Source organism: Trichosurus vulpecula, chromosome 3 (genome assembly GCF_011100635.1).
Source record: "Trichosurus vulpecula isolate mTriVul1 chromosome 3, mTriVul1.pri, whole genome shotgun sequence".
Taxonomy (NCBI): Eukaryota; Metazoa; Chordata; class Mammalia; order Diprotodontia; family Phalangeridae; genus Trichosurus; species Trichosurus vulpecula.
In genome coordinates, this window is record NC_050575.1 from 94,788,002 (window position 1) to 94,809,257 (window position 21,256).

The following is a 21,256-nucleotide window of genomic DNA, read 5'->3' on the forward strand; positions in this document are numbered from 1 at the left end:
CCCCCAAAATCATCCCTTAAATATTCTTCTCTCCAAGCTACATATCCCCAGTTCCTTGACCCAGTCCTCATGCAGCAGGGGCCTAGATGCCTTCCATTACATCCTTTCCAGATACAACTTTTATAAGTATGATGCCCAGAACTGAACACAACATGTAAAAGGTGATCTGAACAGAGCAGAGCACCTGAGTGCTGGGAGTGCTATCCAAACTTTATTACTGAAGGCCTCCCAAGGTTTCTCAGTACAGCCTAGAATAGCTTTTCTGGCTGCCATGTCCCCCTTCTGATTCATACTGAATGAAACCCCCCACATCTTTATGCTTCTTTCCAATCATGCTTCCCCCATCTTGTACTTGTGAAGTTGATTTTGATTCCAAGTGTAAAACTTTACATTTACCCTTTCTAAAGTTCGTCTTACTAGTCATTTCAATAGTCCTGCCCATCATCTTTTTGAATCCTGATTACTATCTGTTCTAACTCTGTGTCATCTGCAAATATGACATGTCATTTACACCTCTAACTCACAATTTTAAGAAGAGTGGACATCTCTCATTCTTTTGCAGGGGTAGATCTGAAGGTGTGAATTAATGTGGCAGACTTTTTTCAATGTATTTATCAGTATTGCTGAATTTTTTTTTTTAATTCTTTTCTAAATTGTAGATGGCTCTCGAGGGGGAAGGATGCCAAGGAAAATCTAGGTGATAAAAAAAGATTTATTGATATAATTTATTTTTAAATGCAAAACCAAACACAGACCCCTAAGGGTACTCCACTGGAAACCTCTGGGCCAGCGTAAAATAGACCCACCCTGTAAAATAAAGACAACAACCTGAATCCTTCACAACACTTTGAAAACTTTCATTTAAGAAATGCGAACCAATCTCATCATAAGGTAGCAAATGATCGCTTAAATGATCACTTATCAGCTTCACCTTCTCAGAGAGGTTCAAATCAGAATTCAAAGTGGGAAAGAGTAAGGTTACCCACAATCATATTTAACCATCTCTGATAAAAGAAAACACAAAAGTCCAATACCACCTTACTAAAACGTAAGAATGCCCAAAAACTTAACTTTTATTAAATGCCAAAATATCAAAATTATTCTTACAAAATACTTTCCCCAAAATGTTCCATTCCTGTTCACCAACCCTAGCCCCACAAGTAGAATGTCTATGAGCAGAGGAGAGCTAGGAAGACACATCACGTATGAGGATATCCGAATGAGGTAGCAACTTGGACTTAGAAATTATGCTATACCACCCACAGTCACTCAGGCAGAAATACCTACTTGACTAGCCATGTGACTCCTGGGTAAATTACTTAGCCTCTCTATGCCAGAGCTTCATCACCTATAAATTGGGCAAAACAACACATCCACCCTCCTCTTAGGGTTATTGTAAGGAAATTATTTTGTAAACCAAGTGCTATAAAAAATGGATCACAGGAATTTAGAAGTCATCTAATCCAAACCTCTATCTTTACAGACGAGGGAGATGTTATTTTCAGGAGTGAGGCACTAAGGCACCAGTGTTTCTTTTTCATCTCTATTCAAAATAAAGTTACTAATATGGGCATGCCATCTTTGATCAAGAAGTGAGGTTGTCACTTCTCAAGACCAACAACCTTTTGGAGTCAGCAAAGGTTACAAAATGTAGCATTACAACATCTCAAAAATTAAAGGCAATAAGATAATAAGGAATAAGCTGGTTAAACTATTCAGCTCCCTGTAGAAACCCCTAGGATTCTTGAAATACATAGGACTATCCCCTGAGAAAGAAAGGTAATAGGATTTAGATCATCTAAATCCTTCATTTTAAAAATGAGAAAGCTAAGGCCCAGAGAGGCAAAGTTCTAGGTAGTATCTGAACTAAGCTGTGAATAGAGGCGTCCAATCTCAAATCCAGTCTTCTTTCAGCTGCTCTGACTCTAAATTCAGTGCTCTTTGCCATTAACAGATTACTACAATGGAAACTCTACCACCCCACCACTCCCACAAAAAACTGCTAACAGATGTGCTATTGTATTCAAATGGATGAGCATGGAAACAGCTTTCTTTTTCTACTGGGATGTTGGGGATGGGGCAGAATGTACACAGGGAGAAATAGACCAAATAAACTAAACAAAATGATGCCTGATTTTCCCAGGCCTTTATCCCAGCCTCTCTTCTGAATCAATACTCCCCCTCTGCACACTGGACCCTCCAATCTCATTTTAAGAGTCATTAGGAAGCCCAAATAACTTCACAGTTCCTGCTTCCCGGCTGCTGTCATATTTGCTATCTTTGTCATCACAAGCAAATGCCAACAGGGGTCTTTTGGGATGCCAGGCCACCGTGAATGTCGGAGACTCACACTGCACCTCCCAGAGCTTATCACCTACAATAAACATACACAGAAAGCAAAAGTCAGATATAGTCACATACAGAATGATTAGAAATAAGATTTCACATTTCTATAGCACTTGAAGACCTAAAAAGTACTTCTTCACAATCACCCTGTGAGCTACAGGTAACATGGAAGGATTATCCTCATTTTAAAGATGAAAAAACTAAGGCTCAGAGAGGTGAAAACTTCTTGCCCAAGTCACAGAGCTAGGAAAACACCACAGTTAGGATCTAAACTCAAGTCTCCTGACAAAATCCATTCCTCTTTCCACTCCACCCCACTGTTTCCAGAGTATACGTTGGACTAGGTGATTCTGGGCTGTTATTCCATTAACAAAAACTTGTAAGAATGAAAAACAAGATGGGACACAAGGCAAGTTTTCTCTCCTTTGAAACAAGTGCACCAAAAAAAGAACCAACTAAAATTCTTTCAAATAAATTTTGACAATATTTAAAAGATGGAAATTTTCTAGCAAAGGGCAACATGAGTCAATAAAAAGCCACATAGAAGTACCTACGGTTTATAAAATGTTTTCCTCATAATCCCACAAAGTAGATAGTACATGTATCGTTCCTCATTTTGCAGATGAGGAATCTGACCAGTTGATCTGCACATCAGAAAGGGCTAACTTTCATTTTTTCATCCAGATCAAAAATCAGCATAAATAAAAAAAAATCTTCTGTTTTTTGGTCATTCCATCAAATTCAAATGAGTCAATGAGTATAAAGTCAAGTTGACTCAAAGCTTTCCTCAATTTCACATCTGGTTGCCTTTCTCTCTCCAGATATAACACTCAGTATGAATTTTAACTTCAAAGGGTTGTCAAAGTCCTTTATTCTAACTTCTTTTCTGTTATCTTTGACTGAGGCTTTTATCATCCTCCAGAACTGAAAATTTGCATATCCATCGGTATGAATAAAAAAATGTTCCTCCCAGTGTTTTTTGGTCATTCCCTCAAATTAAGATGAATCAGGCGGTATCAAGTCAAGTTGCCTCAAAGCTTCCCTCAATTTGACTTCTTGAGATCCATACAGGTTGGCTTTCTCTCTCCAGATGTAACACTAAATTAGTTTAAATTTTAAGTTAGAGGCTATTCATCACTGCATCAGCGTTTCAAAGGGTTGTCCAAGTGCTTTACTCTCTTATCTTTGAGGTTCTTATCATCCTCCAGAAGAACCCTAACTTGTATACCTATCAACAGTACTCTAAAATGGTGTCAAAAGTAATTTTATAAAATCTTTTGATCTAAAAATATTGAACATTTTCAGAACATTTAGAAGAAATGAAAGGTACCTACAAATTATTAAAAATAGGATACAAAATGCAACTCTAACATAAATGGACATAATCTACCTCCCCATCACCACAAATTTGTTTTTATGAAAGGTAAAACTTTTGGGGTGCATAATACAGCTCACTCAGAAAGTGATTCTTGGGTCCTTAACTTTAGAAAACCTTTCAGTGTCAGCTCTGCCACTTACTAGTTGTGACATCTTGGACAAGTATTTCATATCAGTTTTATCACATCTGTAAAAATGGAAGCTAGAACAGCGCTCTAGGTCTTTTCCAGCTGTACTTCCTGTGATTTTGTGAAATAGGTTTATTAAGCATGTATCACTGGACATGATGATAATCTCCTTATATGGAATTTTTTTACCTGTCTCTACTTCAGCAATGTCAATAAAGTGGTCTTCAGATGCTGATGCAAGCATCTTCCCATCGTGGCTAAAGCTGAGGGTTCTCACTGGCCAATCCAATCTGTAGCATAGGGAGAAGGTAGGATTTCTGTTCACGATTAAATAAAATTTTTTTATGTACAACACACATGTATGACTGGAAAAGGAAATGGGCTAGTCCCACAGTAAGAATAGATGGACCGACTGAGTGCTGAGTTGATATCCACAAAATATTACAGTACCAAAAAGCCTCTAGCACACTGTGTGAACCCCACCTAAGAAACATAGAGAACAAAGGAGAATGGCACAAAGGAGGAGTAACCATCTGCACATACAGGTAAAAGAGATTAAGTGCTACTGACCTGGAAAAACATCTCACACATACTAATTCGTCAACATCCCAAAGGCTAACCAGTGCATCAGCACTTCCTGTGGCAAAGTACTTCCCCGTGGGGTCAAATTTGATACAGATGCAATTGGAAGGATGAGCATTGATGGACTGCACAGGCTTCAGCTCAGGATAGCTAGAAAGAAAAAAACACAGCACAGGGCACATGGATCATCTATCCACATACTCAAAGTGCAACCCACTGACATCCTGGGATCTAAATTCTTAGCAAAGGCATTGGACTAGGAGGTGACCCAAATTCTAATTGACTGTGGGGCAACCAGACCAATTACATTTGCTCTTTCTGATCTTCACCTTTACAGGTGAAGGATTAACATTCATAATACCTATCCTTTCTACATCTCCCCTAACCCCTCCCCATGACTGGAATCTATTCCCTCTTCACCCCCACCTCTTAGAATTCCCCTCTGGCACATAGTTCATAAACAGTTTCTCTCCCAAAGCTTATTTCAGTCATCACCTGCTATATAAACATGCTTCTCATCCTCCAGCTACTAGAGCCTTTCCTCCCCCCCCTCCACAGTTAACTTACTTTTATTTTATATATTATTTAAACATCCATGTTGTCTCTGCAATAAAATGCACAGCAAGCTCCTTGAAGGCAGGAATTATTTCATGTCTGTCTTTGTATCCCCAGTGCCCAACACATACTAGGTACTTAATAAATGCTTGGTGATTGAGTACCTCTCTTAGGATTGTTTTAAGGGAAGCATTTTTTAAACTAAAAAGCAGTTTTACAAATGTGAGCTCCAAGTGACTTCTCCCTTCCTCACATTTTCCCAGTATACTTTGTCTCCATCTCTCATTAAACTTCATCACATTCTATTTTATATCACACTTTATAAATACCTCATTTTATCTGCACAAACACCCCAGGAAGGAGGTACATCACTGTCCCCATTTTGCAAATGAGGAAACTGAGACTAAGAAAGGTTAAGTGACTTGCCTAAGGTCACACAGCTAGCATCTGAGATGACATTTGAACTCTGGTTCTCCTGACTCCAGATCCAGCTCTACTCACTTTATCCCCTACTTTCCTCAATTGAGGCCACTAATTAATCCAAGCAAGAGAAAATGAAGCCCTGAACTACAGTGGTGTGAGTGAAAAGACAAGGGAATTACAATACATCTACACTGGTCTACTTGCTGTTCCTTGACCATGACAGCCCACCTACCAGCTCCCTTCTGTTGCACTGGCTCTCCCCATGACTGGAAAGGTGACCCTCCAACCTCCACCTATTGCTTTCTTTCATGACTCGACTAAATCCCACCTTCTGCAAGAGGCCTTTCCCACTCCTGCCTGGCCCCTCAGAACACCTTTCATATCTTCTACATATCTACCAGGTACTCATTTATTTGTTTCTCCCATTAGAAGAGAGTTCCTTGAAGGCTATTTTTGCCCTTCTTTGTATCTCCAGCACTTAGCATAGTGCTTAACCCATGATAAGCACTTCTTAAATGCTTACTGACAGGATTTAAGCTCCTCAAATACTTGCAGCAAAACAACAGAAAATGAATCCTCAAAATTATAATGGCCAAGCCTGGCCCCAAAGAAGAAACATGAAAAGGCACTTCCCCTCTATTTCTTTACAGAGGTTGGAGACTAAGAGTATAGAACACATACATAATGTTGGCTTTTTTAATGCGTTGGTTACTTTTTACTGAACTTTTTTGTCCTTTTTTATTTTTCATTATAAGGGGTGGCTCTTTAGAAGGGGAAGGATGGATAGAGGCAGAAATGTTGGTGAGGTAAATATAACAGTTGACAATAGAAATGTAATTTTAAAAATTTAAAGTTTATCAGATTGGAGTGGATAATGAACGCAAAAGATATTATGAATGTCAAAGCAACAGGACTTGGAAATTTATGAGAGTGGAGGGAAGAGGAGAGAAAATAGGGAAAAGCAGGGAGGACAATCAAGGGAGAATCCTAGGTTGTGAAACTAAGTGACTGGAAGGACAGTGATGCTCTCAAGACCAACAGGGAAATACAAGATACAGCATCACAGAACACAAAAGCTACAAGAGACTTTAGCATGGTACAGGAGAAACAGCACTGGATTTGAAGTCAAAGGACCAAGGTTCAAATCCTAGGTCTGCTACTTTTTACCTGTGCTATTTTGGGCTCTGGGCCTGTTTCCTCATCTCTAGAATTAAAGGATCAGGTCCCTCCCACCTCTAAGTAGATCATCCTAAGACTAGTCCAAACTCCTCTTAAATTGAACACCAGGGGAAGTGACCCACTCAAGCTATCACTGCTAGTGGTAGAGCCTCGTCTTTGCTTCTTCCACCTGTCAATAGGGAGGATGCTCAACTCTTCATTCAAAAGAACATGGTAAATCTATCGCCGTAGCCACATCTCCACCTACTCTGCTTCCCTGAGCTTCACCTGGCATTGAGTTTGTACTCCTTGTATGCTATCAACATGCAGACATCATTCCTTCCTCACTCTGTATCACTCGCATGGCACCTACACGACTGTGCTGATCTCATTTAACTCCCTGAGAACAAGGATCAGTACTTATTGTATATATTATCCTTCTCAGAACCTAGTACAGCACAATTTACACAATAAGCTCTCAAGTACTGAAGGAATAAGAGTAGTGCCATGGCCTAGTAGACTGAGCAATAGATTCAGGAATCACATAGGCTGGAGTCAAGCTGCAACACATTCACTTAGACAGTAACTAGGTGAGCTTGCACCATTCTGAACCTACTGTATACATGGCAAATTAGGGGTGATAATGCTGGCACTTGACCTACCTCCCAGGGTTAAGAAAACTATTTTACAAACTATAAAGCATTATATAAGCCTAAGTTGTGATAAGAGAGAATGTCTTCATGTTATGAATTATAAAAAAAAAAAGCAACCAAAATGCAAGACACAAAATGAAAAGGGCTAAATCCCTTCATTGTACAGAGGAAGAAACTGAGGTTTTAGTGAACAGGTTTAGTGAATTGCCCAAGGGGATACAATGACTCAAATCCAAGTCACCAGGATCTAACCCTTGCTGTCTTTCAATGGCTCTTACTACACCATGCTGCTTTCTCTCTGTAAATCTGCAAATAAGTCACTTTGACCAACACATTCTCTCCCCAAGTAATGACTATTTTAATGAAACCCATGATAGGGAGTAGAGCTAAAATATCTCTCACTATAGCACTCCTCCCAAGCCTTATTATTCCAAGAATTTTTACTGCCTAGTTCAGCATCTCAACCTTCAAAATGTTCAGAAACATGGTATAACGGAGAGACCATTGAGTATGAATCCTCAGTTCAACCACTAACCAACAACCTAGAGCAAACCACTTCTCTGAGTCTAAGCTTCCTCATCCATAAAGTGAGGAAATTGGACTACATGATTTCTAGGGTCCCTTTTCCACTGGACAGCTAAATAGGAGCAGAGGAAGAATCTCTGCAGAGACTAGCATCAAGATAGCACAAGCAAAAGTAATCACAGGAACTAAGTACTGACTTAAAAGGTGAGGTTAAAAATCAGTACAAATCAAATCAGAGGAAAACACAAACCTAACAAGTCTAACCTTAAATGTGAATTGATTAAGCAATCCAATAAGACATTCCAGGTTCTCGAGTCCCTACCTGCTCTAACATTCCACAAGTCTGTGGCAGCTATAAACAGGAGAGGAATTACCCTGAGCTGGGTGACACCATTACCTGAGAATGTTGATACAACCATTGCCATTTGTCAGGAAGAACATATTGTTGTCATTATTCCAGGAGATTTCGTTTACTTCAAATTTAAACTGCTCCTCTGCTTTGGAACGGTGGGTCTTAGCATCGATGAAAGTGACCACGTCGTCTTTGTTGCCCACAGCAATGGTCTGCCCATCAGGACTCCAGCAAATGTTAATATTCTCCCCTGGAAAGGAAGAAAATAAGCAAACTGACTTGACCAAGATCCACCAAACAGGCTGTCTAAGGAGCGGCTGCAGTGCAATGGAAAGGACACAGGGCATGAAGCTGAAAGACCTGGGTTCAAAAATCAATTATATTTACTAGCTGTATGACTGGGCACATCACCGCCTGCAAGATTCGGTCAACAAGATGAAGCCGGTAATCTTTGCACTATCACATCTAAGGCTTATTGTGAAGGTGATCTGTCATATATAAATGCATTTTGGGTCATTAGGATAATACAGGATTAAAACTTTTCTTTGGGGGGTGGAGCCAAGATGGCAGAGTAAAAGCAGAAACTTGCTTGAGCTCTCCCCCAAATTCCTCCAAACAGCTGTAAAAAATGACTCTAAACAAATTCTACAAATTCTAGAGCTATAGAACCCACATAATGAAACATGTCTCCAGCCCAAGACAGCCTGGTCGATCACTGGGAAGGGTCTATCCCACGATGCTGGGAGCGAAGCACAGCCTAATGGGGGCCAAGCTGGCACAGGCCAGGCCAGAGCAGGCCTTAGAGCACTGAATCACTGAGCTGTGGCAGTTTCCAGACTTCTCAACCCACAAACAGGTCAGTAGGAAAACTCTTTTGGACCTGGGTGAGAGAAGGGCACAGTCTAGCCCCAGCCCTGGGTCACTGGAAGTGGCTACAGCAGCGGCAGCAACAGTGCCTGCTTCTGGAGCTCCAGGCCCATAGATGGTAAGGGGAATTAAGTGGCTGATCAGAGTGGGAGAGCAGGCGTCTCTTTGCTGGTTCTGAGGGAGGATTCTCTTGTTTTGCCCTGCTTGAATATAGGTCATATGGGTAGAAGTCCTGGGGTGAGGAGCACTGGTGCGGCAGAGCTTGTGGTAGCTGTAGAGAGGGAGTCTTCCTGGCAGTTCCAAGGCAAACAAGAGTGCTTGAGGTCACTCATAGACCAGAGCACAGGTCAGTAGAGGAGTAAACACCTCTCCTTGGATCACAGCACCTCAGAAGACCTGAAAATTTACAGGTGCCTACAAGTAGCTCAGAAAACAGCTTCACAAAACCCCTGAAGCTTAGGACAGAGCACTCTCTACTCTGGAAGGAGAGTCATACCTTGACAAAGTTCAAAAGTCAAGTAATTAGCTGGAAATATGAGCAGACAGAGTAAAAATATTCAGACTATACAGAATCTTACTTTGGTGACAAATATGATCAAAACATACAATCAGAAGAAGTCAACAAAGTCAAAAATCCTACATCAATGAATTGGTCGCAGGCCATGGAAGAGCTCAAAAAGGATTTGGAAAAGCAAGTAAGCGAAGTACAGGAAAAACTGGGAAAAGAAATGAGAGGGACGCAAGAAAATCATGAAAAATGCATCAACAGCTTGCTAAAAGAGACCTAAAAAAATGCAGAACAAAATAACACCTTAAAAAATAGACTAACCCAAATGGCAAAAGAAATCCAAAAAGCCAACAAGGAGACGAATGCCTTAAAAAGCAGAATGGGCCAAATGGAAAAGGGAGGTCCAAAAGCTCACTGAAGAAAATAATTCCTTAAAAATTAGACTAGAGTAGGGGCAGCTAGGTGGCGCAGTGAGGAGAGCACCAGCCCTGGAGTCAGGAGGACCTGAGTTCAAATCCGGCCTCAGACACTTGACACATGTACTAGCTGTGTGCCCTTGGGCAAGTCACTTAACCCCAATTGCCCTGCCAAAAAGCAAAAAAAAAAAAAAATTAGACTAGAGTAAATGGAAGCTAATGACTTTATGAGAAATCAATAAATTATAAAACAGAACCAGAAGAATGAAAAAATAGTACACAATGTGAAATATCTCATTGGAAAAATCACTGACCTGATCCAGGATCTAGGAGAGATAATTTAAAAATTATTGGACTACCTGAAAGCCATGATCAAAAGAAGAGCCTAAACATCATCTTTCAAGAAATTATCAAGGAAAACTGCCCTGATATTCAAGAACCAGAGGGTAAAATAGAAGTTGAAAAAATCCACCAATCACCTCTTGAAAAAGATCCCAAAAAGGAAACTCCTAGGAATATTGTAGCCAAATTCCAGAGCCCCCAGATCAAGGAGAAAATATTGCAAGCAGCCAGAAAGAAACAATTCTAGTACTGTGGAAACACACTCAAGATAACATAAGATATAGCAGCTTAAGTGACTGAAGGGCTTGGAATATGATATTGCAGAGATTAAAGAAGCTAGGATTAAAACCAAGAATCAATTACCTGGCAAAACTGAGTATAACACTTCAGAGGAAAAAAATATACTTTCAATGAAATAGAGAACTTTCAAGCATTCTTGATGAAAACACCAGAGCTGAATAGAAAATGTGACTTTCAAATACAAGAATCAAGAGAAGCATGAAAAGGTAAACTGGAAAGAGAAATCACAAGGGACTTATAAAAGTTAAACTGTTTACATTCCTACATGAAAAGATGATATTTGTAACTCACGAGACCTTTTCTCAGTATTAGGGTAGCTGAAGGGAATATACATATATTTAGACGGAGGGTACTGGGTGAGTTGAATATGAAGGGATATCTAAAAATTAAAATTAAGGGGTGAGAAGAATATATTGGGAGGAGAAAGGGAGAGACAGAATGGGGTAAATTATCTCACATAAAAGAGGCAAGAAAAAGCTGTTATAGTGGAAGGAAGAAAAGAAAGGTGAAAGGGAATGAGTGAACCTTACTCTCATCAGATTTGGCTTAAGGAGGGAATAACATACACACTCAATTGGGTATCTTAACCTACAGGAAAGTAGGGGGGAAGGGGATAAGAGGAGGGTAGGATGATAGAAGGGAGGACAAATTGGGGGAGGGGGCAGTCAGAAGTAAACACTTTTGAAAAGAGACAGGGTCAAAGGAGAAAACTGAATAAATGGGGGACAGAATAGGATGGAGGGAATATAGTCAGTCTTTCGCAACATGACTATTATGGAAGTGGTTTGTATAACTACACATGTATAACCTATATTGAATTGCTTGCCTTCTCAATGAGGGTGGGTGGGGAGGGAAGAAGGGAGAGAATTTGGAGCTCAAAGTTCTAAAATCAAATGTTAAAAATTGTTTTTACATGCAAATGGGAAATAAGATATATAGTAAATGGGGTATGGAAATCTATCTGACCCTAGAAGAAAGTAAAGGGAAGAGGGATGGGAGAGAGGAGAGTGGGGTGATAGAAGGGAGGGCAGACTGGGCAAGAAAGGGGCAATCAGAATACATGGCATCTGGGGTAGGGAGTGATGGGGAGATAATCAGTAATTCAAAATATTGTGGAAATGAATGTTAAAAACTAAAAATAAATAAATTAATCATAAAAAAACTTTTCTTGGAATACTGCACTTACTAGTAAGTTTGGTATTAGTCACGAACATAACACCTAAGCTGCTAAATATTCACGGTTCCGCAGGCCAGTGAAACTTGCCTCTTATCAAATATGGCAACTCAAAACTCATTTCTATGGTGACTTAAGGATTACAAAGCACATTCCTCACAACAAACTTGTAAGGGAGACAAGTATAAGAACTGGACCCGTGATTTCACTGGTATAGGGAACATGGTGGGAAGGAGAGTGAAGAGGGGTGAACAGACTCCCTCTACAAATACAGGTCAGCATCTCCTCTGCAACTTACCCTCTAAGAGAGCTGCCTAAAGCAGGTGTCAAACCCCCTGCCCAAACAGATTAAAATGTAACCAAGAAAAGCTTAACAAAATTTATAAAATATACCTTAATTTATGATTTTCTAAATCAATACGGCACCCGCGGAGATTCTATTTCAGTTTGATACCATGGGCCCAGGGCACTGATAAGCTAAGTGACTTGTCCCAGGTGACACAGCCAGATGTCTCAGAGGACATATTTGAACTCGAGTCTCTCTAGCTTCTATGCTGCATTTTGTAAAGCAGATTGTACAAATATCATTCTCATTTTATAGATAAGAAAACAGGCTAAGAAAGTTCAAATAATTTATCCAAAGTTACCAAGTAACAGATCTGGAACATGAGTCCAAGTTGAATGACATCTAAATCCAGTGTTCCTTCCACTAGACCAGTTGATATGTAGACATATATAGATGGATGGATGTACAGGCAGAAAAAAATGCTTTTAACATAACTTCTGTGAATAATTTGCATGAAAATATTAGCTCGCATTTCTATATACTGCTTTTCCAAAGGAAAACCTGTGATGCCTGGGTGAAAATAACTATCACAATTTTAATGAAAGGAAACCAAGACTCAGAGGTGAACTTACTTTCTCCAGGTCACTGGGACTTTGCCCTATGTCTTCTACTCCACTTTCCATGTAACACACTACAGTACACCATGACAGTCCCTTCCTCCCTCTTGAGAATCACCTTTAGTATTCACAGTGGCGATGCATTTTGTAGTTCTAACATCCCAGATGCGAATAGTTTTGTCCCCAGATGCAGTGACAAAGAGGTCTGGATTACTCGGGTGCCAACAAAGCTGATCCACACTGTCCCCATGCCCTCGGTAGTTATTTTCCTTTACCTAAAATGAGGATGGCATTCATTAGCTCAGATACAAATACTTCCATGGGCCACTTGGGAATACTGGGAATAGCCGCCCCAATGACCCTTCTCCATCACCCACCCACAGCACTTCCAAAGATGCCCATCACTTCTTCCTCAGTCCCTGGCCCCATGATCTTCTTTCAGCTCCTGTCCCCCCCTCCTCTAATCTTCCACTTCCCTTATCCTCCCACCCTTCATCCCTACAGTGCCCAGCACCCTCACACATTTTCGTTTCTCCTCTGTCTTCTACACAGTACCCCTCCATGACTTTCTACTCTCCAAATCTCCAGATATTTCAATTCAGCTCAAAAAAAATATTTATTAGCCACCTATCAGAGCAACAGGTGTTTGTGATAAGAATGAAAATTACAAAAACAAGAGAAAAAGTCACTGCCCTCAAACATATGGGGAGGGAGGTGTGAAGTACAAGTTCACAAACAAGAACAACGTGTTAAGAATGGAGCAATAATAATGGAGGAGGGAAGGGAAGTGGAACAAGGAAAGCTTTGTGTGTGAGGTGGAGCCTTAAATGGAACAGAAGCTGGGAGGGGAGACAGCTTGTGCAAAGGCACGGTGGTGGGAGATGGAAATGTCGCCGTGTAGAGGAAAAATCAAGCAGCCCACTTTGGCCTTCCAGGGCCAGGAGCCCCTTAAGACTCCCAACTCCTGCACTGCAGCCTCCCCCACCCCACCCCCCGGGGCCGAGCGCACCAGGCGGTCCTTCTCCAGCAAGAAGACGCTGGCCGTCTTGTCGAAGGAGCCCGAGGCCAGGCGGCGCCCGTCACAGCTCCAGGCCACCGAGTGCACCTTGGCGCTGTGCGCCGGGAACTCGCGAGTCTTGCTGTGGCTCCGGAACAGCTCCTGCATCCCGGCCACATAGCGGGACGGGCCTCCCGCAGAGATACCCCAGGGCCAGGCCCCCCCAACAGCGCCCAGCCCCAGCGCAGAGCTCCCCGCCAGGGTCGAGGCGCCCGCCATCCTGCGCACACAGAGCCGGGCCCCGAGCGCAAGACAGCAAACGCCAACCGCCACCCACGCGCCGCTCTGGCAGCTGGGGCGGAGACGCGCAAGCGCACTCCCTCCGCCCAACCGCCGACAGGGGGAGAAGCTAGGAGGCCGGGGCCTCCCGCCGGAATCGCGCAAGCGCACTCAGCCCACCCAACCACCCCTTAGGCAGGAGCGAGGAACCGCCGCCGCCAGAAATGCGCAAGCGCACTCCTCCGGGGACCCGCGCCGATTCCGGAAGCGTGGGGAACCGAGTGGCGCAAGCGCATTCACACAGCCCCAGCCCCCTGTGGAAGAATGGGAAAGGGTTTTAAAACTACAACTCCCATCCTTCAGAGTACTCTCTCTCCTGTGACCCCTTTTCAATATTGACCGTCCTTCGGCATCTCCTCAAGTCCTGCTTCCGATAGTCTTACATTTTCCCTGCTATCTTGTCTTCCTGTGCCATAGCTGAGCGGGAGCGGTTAGCCTAGAAACAGCCTGGAAACAGAAGGCCATTGATGCCCTTGGGAGACCGACACCGTGCAGAAAGAGGCTGGGGACGTGGGGGCGGGGCGGAAAGAGCGGGTTGCGGGGGAAGCCAGAAAGGCTGCCTTGGCAATCCAGGTGAACGCAGAAGACAGGGAAATTGAGAGCGACCTTTGACGGCTGCTTTCCGGGCATATTAACAAATAATAAATAAAATAATAGTAGCCAACCTTTGCATGGCGCTTGAAGGTTTGCAAAGTGCTTTACAGACACTTCATTTGAATCTCCCCAAATCCCTGAGGAGGTAAGTGCTATTATCATCACCCCCATTTTACTCATCACACGTTCCTCCCCTTCACGGTTCCGCAGACCAGTGGAACTTGCTTTGCTTCTCCTCCTTCATGACATCGCGTGCCCTGTCTCTCCGTGCCTTTACACTGGCTGGCATGCCTGAAATGCATTCCCCTTCCCCCCTTCTGGCCTCAAAATCCACCTCTATTTCTAATCACCCCCAAACCTCTTTTCACAGATCAACTCATATTTACTCTCTGTATATGACTTTATGTGTACGTTTCCTCCGTAGAATGTAATTGAAAGGAGCAGAAGGGCCATGAGTTTCGGTAAACTGAACTAGAAATATATCTGATCTTCATTTTTACAGATTTCGTATTTGCAACCTCATCTCCTAGCTAAAATTTATCTGTAAACCCAAAATCTGTATTCACACTGTTATAATCATTCATCGACATTAACATAGCCGCTAAAATTTGAGTCACCCTATGCTCAGGTTTCTAGCTCAGGTCCAACAACCTTCTGGAGAACCCCTGCCTTGTTTCAGTTTCATAGTGTAAACGATTCTCCTTTTTGTGGTCTGTTAAACCACGTTTTTTGTTTTTCACATTTTTGTGGTTTTTTGTTGGTGATTTCACTGTTTAAAATGGCTCCCAAGGATGGTGCTAAAGTGCTGTCTAGTGTTCCTAAGTACTAGAAGGCTGTGATGTGCCTTACAGAGAAAAGACAAGTATTAGATAAGATTCCTTTGGGTAATATTAAATGTGAATCAATAATAGATACATCAAGGAAAAGCAAATTCACTAATCTGTAAGTAATGCAGCTCTGGAAAGTGCTAAAGTAAATGATGTGATCAGAGGCTCTTAGAACCTAACCCTAACCTCTAAGAGCAGTGGTTCAGTATTTGCTAATTCTTTGTTCCCAGTAATTTTATAGACTACCATGAACCAACTGTGTATCTATGTGCCTGCTTAAATGTTCCTGTACAGGGTACAGTAACTTCAAAACAAAAGCCACTTCCTTGGTCACTGACCCTCAAGGGAAAAAGATATCCCCAAACTTATGTCTGTCAGCCTGGCTCCTTCCCAATAAACACAAAGACTGGTTACAGAAAGATTCTAAGAAATATTGAATAGCAAGTAAGTAAAACAGTAGAAAAAGAAATTGGTGGTGATACAAATTAGAGTAGACAAGAAAAATACACAAGAATGAATGATTTCTTCTGATGGAAGCAAGATAATATTTCAGCTTGAAATGTTGAGGTTTGAGATGAAGTACAGGAACACCAAGACTGGAGTTCCCAGACAGGGTCATCGAGGCGGGGTACCCCTCAAGGAACAGAGTACTGAAGAGGGTCGAGGCCATCTGAAACGAATTCATGGACTCAGGTATTCTTTAAGTCAAGGTGGCAAAGATTTATTACACTTTTTCATCAATTTCATCAAATATATAATTTTTAGGGAACCTGCAACCTTACAGGGGTGACATGTGCCATATATTTTAATTAGGTGATTCAGGGCAGGATTAGGGAGTGGTTAAGGAGTGGTCAGTTCCTAAAGGAACATGTACTTTTTGTATCTGCTGCACAGATATCTTACCCAGAGTTCACAGGGAAATAGTCCAAGGAGGGGCTACGTGGAGGTGTGGTTTTAAGCCTGAAACATCACGAAGTCAACGAAGGGTCAGGTCTGACTGGGAAATACCCAAGCTGCTTCCATCAATGTCTCATTAGACTAGATAAATGTAAAGGTGTATAGTTTAGGATGCATATGATAGGTCAGTGAGTAGTAAATATCTCTATGACCCAATACACAGCCAATTCAGCCAGTACACAGCTAGTTCAAACTAATAAATTCTATAAGTGTAGCTGGCTACTGTATCAGGAAGAGAGGTAAAAATTTTGTTAGAGCATCCTGTCCTGTTTTGCTAGGGAGAAATTGTTAGGCACCATGTTTTGAGGCTAGGGAGAGATGTGATTTTGGAACTAGATGTGATTTTGGAACCAGGGTCCAACCACAGGCACCCAAGCACCCCATCAGAATCAAGAGAGAAAAATCCTGTTGTCACCTAGAAGAAAATTCTCTTTCCAAAGTATTTGAGAAGGCAAGGTAGAAACTCGGGATCTGTTGAAGAGCTATTTCCCCTACATCCAAAGTTTTCAAAGTCTTTCCCTCCAAATGGGAGGGGTTCTCAGAGAATTTCTAAATCCGTGAGTGTCTCTGGAAGAATGCAGTTCTTCCCCAAAACTTTTCCATCAAATTTACTACTCTCCTACAGTCATTTGGTGTCCTATCATCATCCTAGTATTGGAATAGCCTCTTGCATATGCAGAGGCATGCAAAATGTTTCTGGTTTAGAAATGCAGGTTACAAATATATAAGCCTTGAAGGCAAGAGCCAACCATTTCATTTTTGTCTTGTGATCCCTAGTAGTTAGCCCTGTGCAGATTGTGTAGTAGGTGCTTAATAAATGGTTTATTGATTCTTGGTTCTAATGGATGATTCACCTCCCTACAGTATTTTCAACTCTTTGTACTTTGCCACCATGACTCAGTTGCCTTCTCACCCTACAACTTCCCTCAGTGTCTAAGGCCTTCCAGTCCTGGGCCATTCTTCCTCATGTCAGCCCCCTTTTATTACTGGCGATTTTCATCCTGGGAGCTGCCATTTTGGGCATGGGCCCAAGCTGACCATGCTTCACTCCTTTCACAGGTGTGCTGCTTACTCTTCAGACTTCACCACCATCCCTTCCTTTGTGGTAGATACTTCTCCCCTATCTCACCCCCAGTTTTCAGCTATTTTTATGAGTTCTCTTCCCCCATTAGAATGTAAGTGCCTTGAGGGCAAAGACTCTTTCATTTTTACTTTATTTTCATCCTTAGTGCCAGATACATACTTAAGCACAGGTGCTCCTACAGCCATCAACTTTGGAAGCAGCTCTTATGGAGAGAGGGCCAGCCCTCCCCACCAACTGCCAGACAGCAGCCATATACAGGGCAGGCATTTCAGCCTACCCGAAGCAGCAAGGTATTCTGAGGGAGATACAAGGGGTAGCATGTACAAGTTACCACCTTGACTGCCATCTTCCCCCAGATCGAGATGGTCATAGCCCAGAACCCTTAGGCAAAGAACATAGGGAATATCCCTATCTCCCAAAACCCCAGTCCCAGCAGCCATCATTGAGGGAAAAAAATCATTGTGAAGAAGGGGCCCACCTTCCTCCACCACCAGCAACAGCAGCTGACTAGCTGTCACCAATGGGTAGATGAATAAGGGAGCCTCAGGGGATGGCAGCACCCCAGGGAGCACTTGTTGAGTTCCAGTCCAGCTTTCACAGCCATGATCCAAGGAAGCAGCACATGCCAGACTGGTCAGTCCATTGCCATCTCCTTGACTGCTATTTCCTCTCAGACCCTAATGGAAACAACCCAGGACCCTGAGTCCAAGAGCCTATCAGTATCCCCCAAACCATTAGAACTGCTTCCAGTTCAGCCCCCGAAGCCATCATTTGTGGAAATGCAGCCTAGCAAATGCATCTGCAGATGCTACAGCCACACTTATTGAAGACCCAGAAAAGAAAGTTCTTGTCAGTAAAATTGTGGCACTATCAAATGTTTCAACATCAAAATTTGATCTGATTGAAGATGGCAGATTAAGACAAGAATTCCACTGAGCCCTCCCAGTTTCCCCTCCTAACAACAATAATGCCTCAAAACAAATTCTGGGGTGGCAGAACCAACAAGAGGAAGGGGGTGAAACAATTTTCCAGCCCAAGACATCTTAGAAAATTGACAGGGAAGGTCTGGCTCATTGAGGTAAGAGTGAAGCACAGTCTAGCACAGGCAAGGCCCCATCAACTCAGCACAAGGCAGCAACTTGCAAAGCTCTCAGCCCACAGACAGTAAAGGGGGCCAAATCACTGGTCAGAAGGAGATTACAAGGGACACTTTGCTGGCTCTGAGTGTAGGACTCTGTTGCATTGCCCAAACAGGCATCTGGGTCATAGACCTGAGTCACAGTCCCAGGGTAAGGAGGAGCCAATCATGTTAGAGATTGCAGCTGCCGAGGAGCAAGGATCTTGGTCACAGGTCCAGGATGGAAAAGAGTGCTTGTGGTTACTCATAGATGAGGGCATAGGGCAGGAGAGCAGTGACCACACCCCTCCTTAGATCATACCACCTTGGAAGAACTGAAAACTTGTAGGTCCCCAGAATTAGTTCTGAAGATAGAAACATACACACACACACACACACAAACACACACACACACACACCTGAAGCTTGCCAGAGTGCCTCTTCCACACTAAGAGCAGAGCCCAACATTAATATCAAGTTCAAAGTCAAGGAATAAGCTGGAAAAATGAGCAAACAAAAAAAAATCTGACCATAGAAAGTTATTTTGGTGACAGAGAAGATCAAAACAAAACCCAGACAATTATATGCAATACAACTGAAGCAGAGAGACACAGAGTGAAAGGTAAAAGGCTGGAGAAGAATCTATTATGCTTCACCTGAAGTAAAGAAAAAAACTGAGTAGTGATCATGATCTCAGACAAAGCAAAAGCAAAATAGATCTAATTACAACAGTGAGACAACAACCAAAATTTATGGGATACAGCCAAAGCAATAGTTAGGGGAAAATTTATATGTCAGTGTTTGCATCAATAAAATAGAGAAAGAACAGATCAATGAATCAATGAAATATTGATGCAAACATTTTAAATAAAATACTAGCAAGGAGATTATAGCAATATATTAGAAGGATCATACACTATGACCAGGTGGGATTTATACTAGTAATGCAGAATTATCAACATAATTAACCATATCAATAACAAAACCAACAGAAATCATATGATTATCTCAATAGATGCAAAAAAAGGGTTTTGACAAAATACAATGCTCATTCCTATTAAAAACACAAGAACATGAGAATAAATAGAGCTTTCCTTAAAATGAAAAGTAATATCTGTTTAAAACCAAGAACAAGCATTATTTGTAATAAGGATGTTATCGGTAATAAGGATAAGTTAGAAGTTTTCCCAGTAAAATCAGGGGTAAAGCAACAATGCCTGTTATCACCACTATTATTCAATATCGTACCAGAAATGTTAGCTATAGCAATAAGGCAAGAAAAACAAATTGAAGGAATTAGAACAGGCAATGAGGAAACAAAACTATCATTCTTTGCAGTTGGTATGATAGTATACTTAGAGAATCAACCCCATGGTGCTGGGGTAACTTCACATGCTTGGGGTAGACACCCCCTAATTCACTGATGGATTTGAGGCCTATCAGTTACCGTAAACCTGGTTTAGTTGAGATGATTTACTGGAGTGTGTCCACTGTGCATGCTACAGGTTAATAGGATATATGGAAATACACAATTAGAAATCATAACCATGAATGTGAATGGAATGAGCTCACCAAAAAAGGAAAGAAGATTGCAAAATGGATTAAAAAGCAGAATTCAACAATATGATATTTACAAAAAAAAAATGCTTTCGGGAAGATTCACACAGAGTTCCAATAAGTCACTGAGGCAAAATCTATTATGTTTCAGCTAAATGCAAAAAGTCAAGACATGCAATTATGGTATCAGGGAAACAATGAAAATAGACTTGATTTAAAAAGATAAACAGGGAGACTACATTATACTGAAAGGTACCATAGATAATTGATGTCAAGAATAAACATATATGCACTGAATGGCATAGTATCTAAATGTAAAGGAAAAATTGATGAGTTACAGGGATAATAGTAGGGGACATCAATATGCCCATTGCAGGCCTAGATGAATTGAATAAAAAAAAATAAACAAGAAAGAAATTAAGGACCTAAATAGAATTTTAGAAAAGTTAGATAGGACAGAACCCTGGAAATTACCAAATGGAATATAAAGGAAAATGCATCATGGCTAATGTGAAAATTTTGTTTTGCATGACTATACTGTACATGTTTGTAATGGGTTTTGTTTTTCTTGCCTTTTCAGTGGATGGAGGAGGGAAGGGAAAAAATTTGAAACTGAAAAAATTAAAATTGAATCTAAAAAAAGGCAAATACATATTTCTAAGCTATGCATGGCACCTTACAAAAATTGACCATGCATTAGACCAGAAAAACTTCATAATAAAATGCCAAAAAGCAGGAATATTAAATACATCCTTTACTAACCACCATTCAAGAAAAATTGTATTCAATAAAGCATTGCTGAAGAAATAATTAAAAATTAATTGGAAATTAAATAAGCATAAGGAATGAGTAAGTCAAAGAACAAAAAAAGAAAAAAATAATAGATAATTTTTGTATTAAAGATAATGGTAACAATGAAAGAACATACCAAAATTTGGGGGATGCAGCTAGAGCAATCTTTAGAAAATTTTCTTCTAATTAATATATCTAAACACTTCCATAAACAAAAGAAAGAACAGATCAATGAATTGGGCATACAACTAAAAAAAACTAGAAAAGCAATAAATAAAACCCATTTAAACACCAAAATAGACATTTTTTACATTAAAAAAAATTAACAACATTGAAAGAAAAAAAATTCTGCCTATCCTACTCAAGCTGAAAATACTCTCAGG

At 41.2% G+C, this 21,256-nt stretch overlaps 1 protein-coding gene across 1 annotated transcript; it reads right to left on the reverse strand.

Annotated features, from left to right (window-relative positions):
* Nucleotides 1-1,038: 1,038 nt before the first annotated feature.
* Nucleotides 1,039-13,969, reverse strand: LOC118840719 (THO complex subunit 3-like). The gene is made up of 6 exons (XM_036748064.1): nucleotides 13,619-13,969; nucleotides 12,728-12,884; nucleotides 8,145-8,349; nucleotides 4,422-4,583; nucleotides 4,041-4,141; nucleotides 1,039-2,374 (listed from the first exon to the last, which is right to left on the reverse strand). Exons 1-6 carry the CDS (start codon nucleotides 13,883-13,885, stop codon nucleotides 2,211-2,213), a joined length of 1,056 nt encoding a protein of 351 aa, XP_036603959.1. The 5' UTR covers nucleotides 13,886-13,969; the 3' UTR covers nucleotides 1,039-2,210.
* Between the last annotated feature and the right edge of the window lie 7,287 nt (nucleotides 13,970-21,256).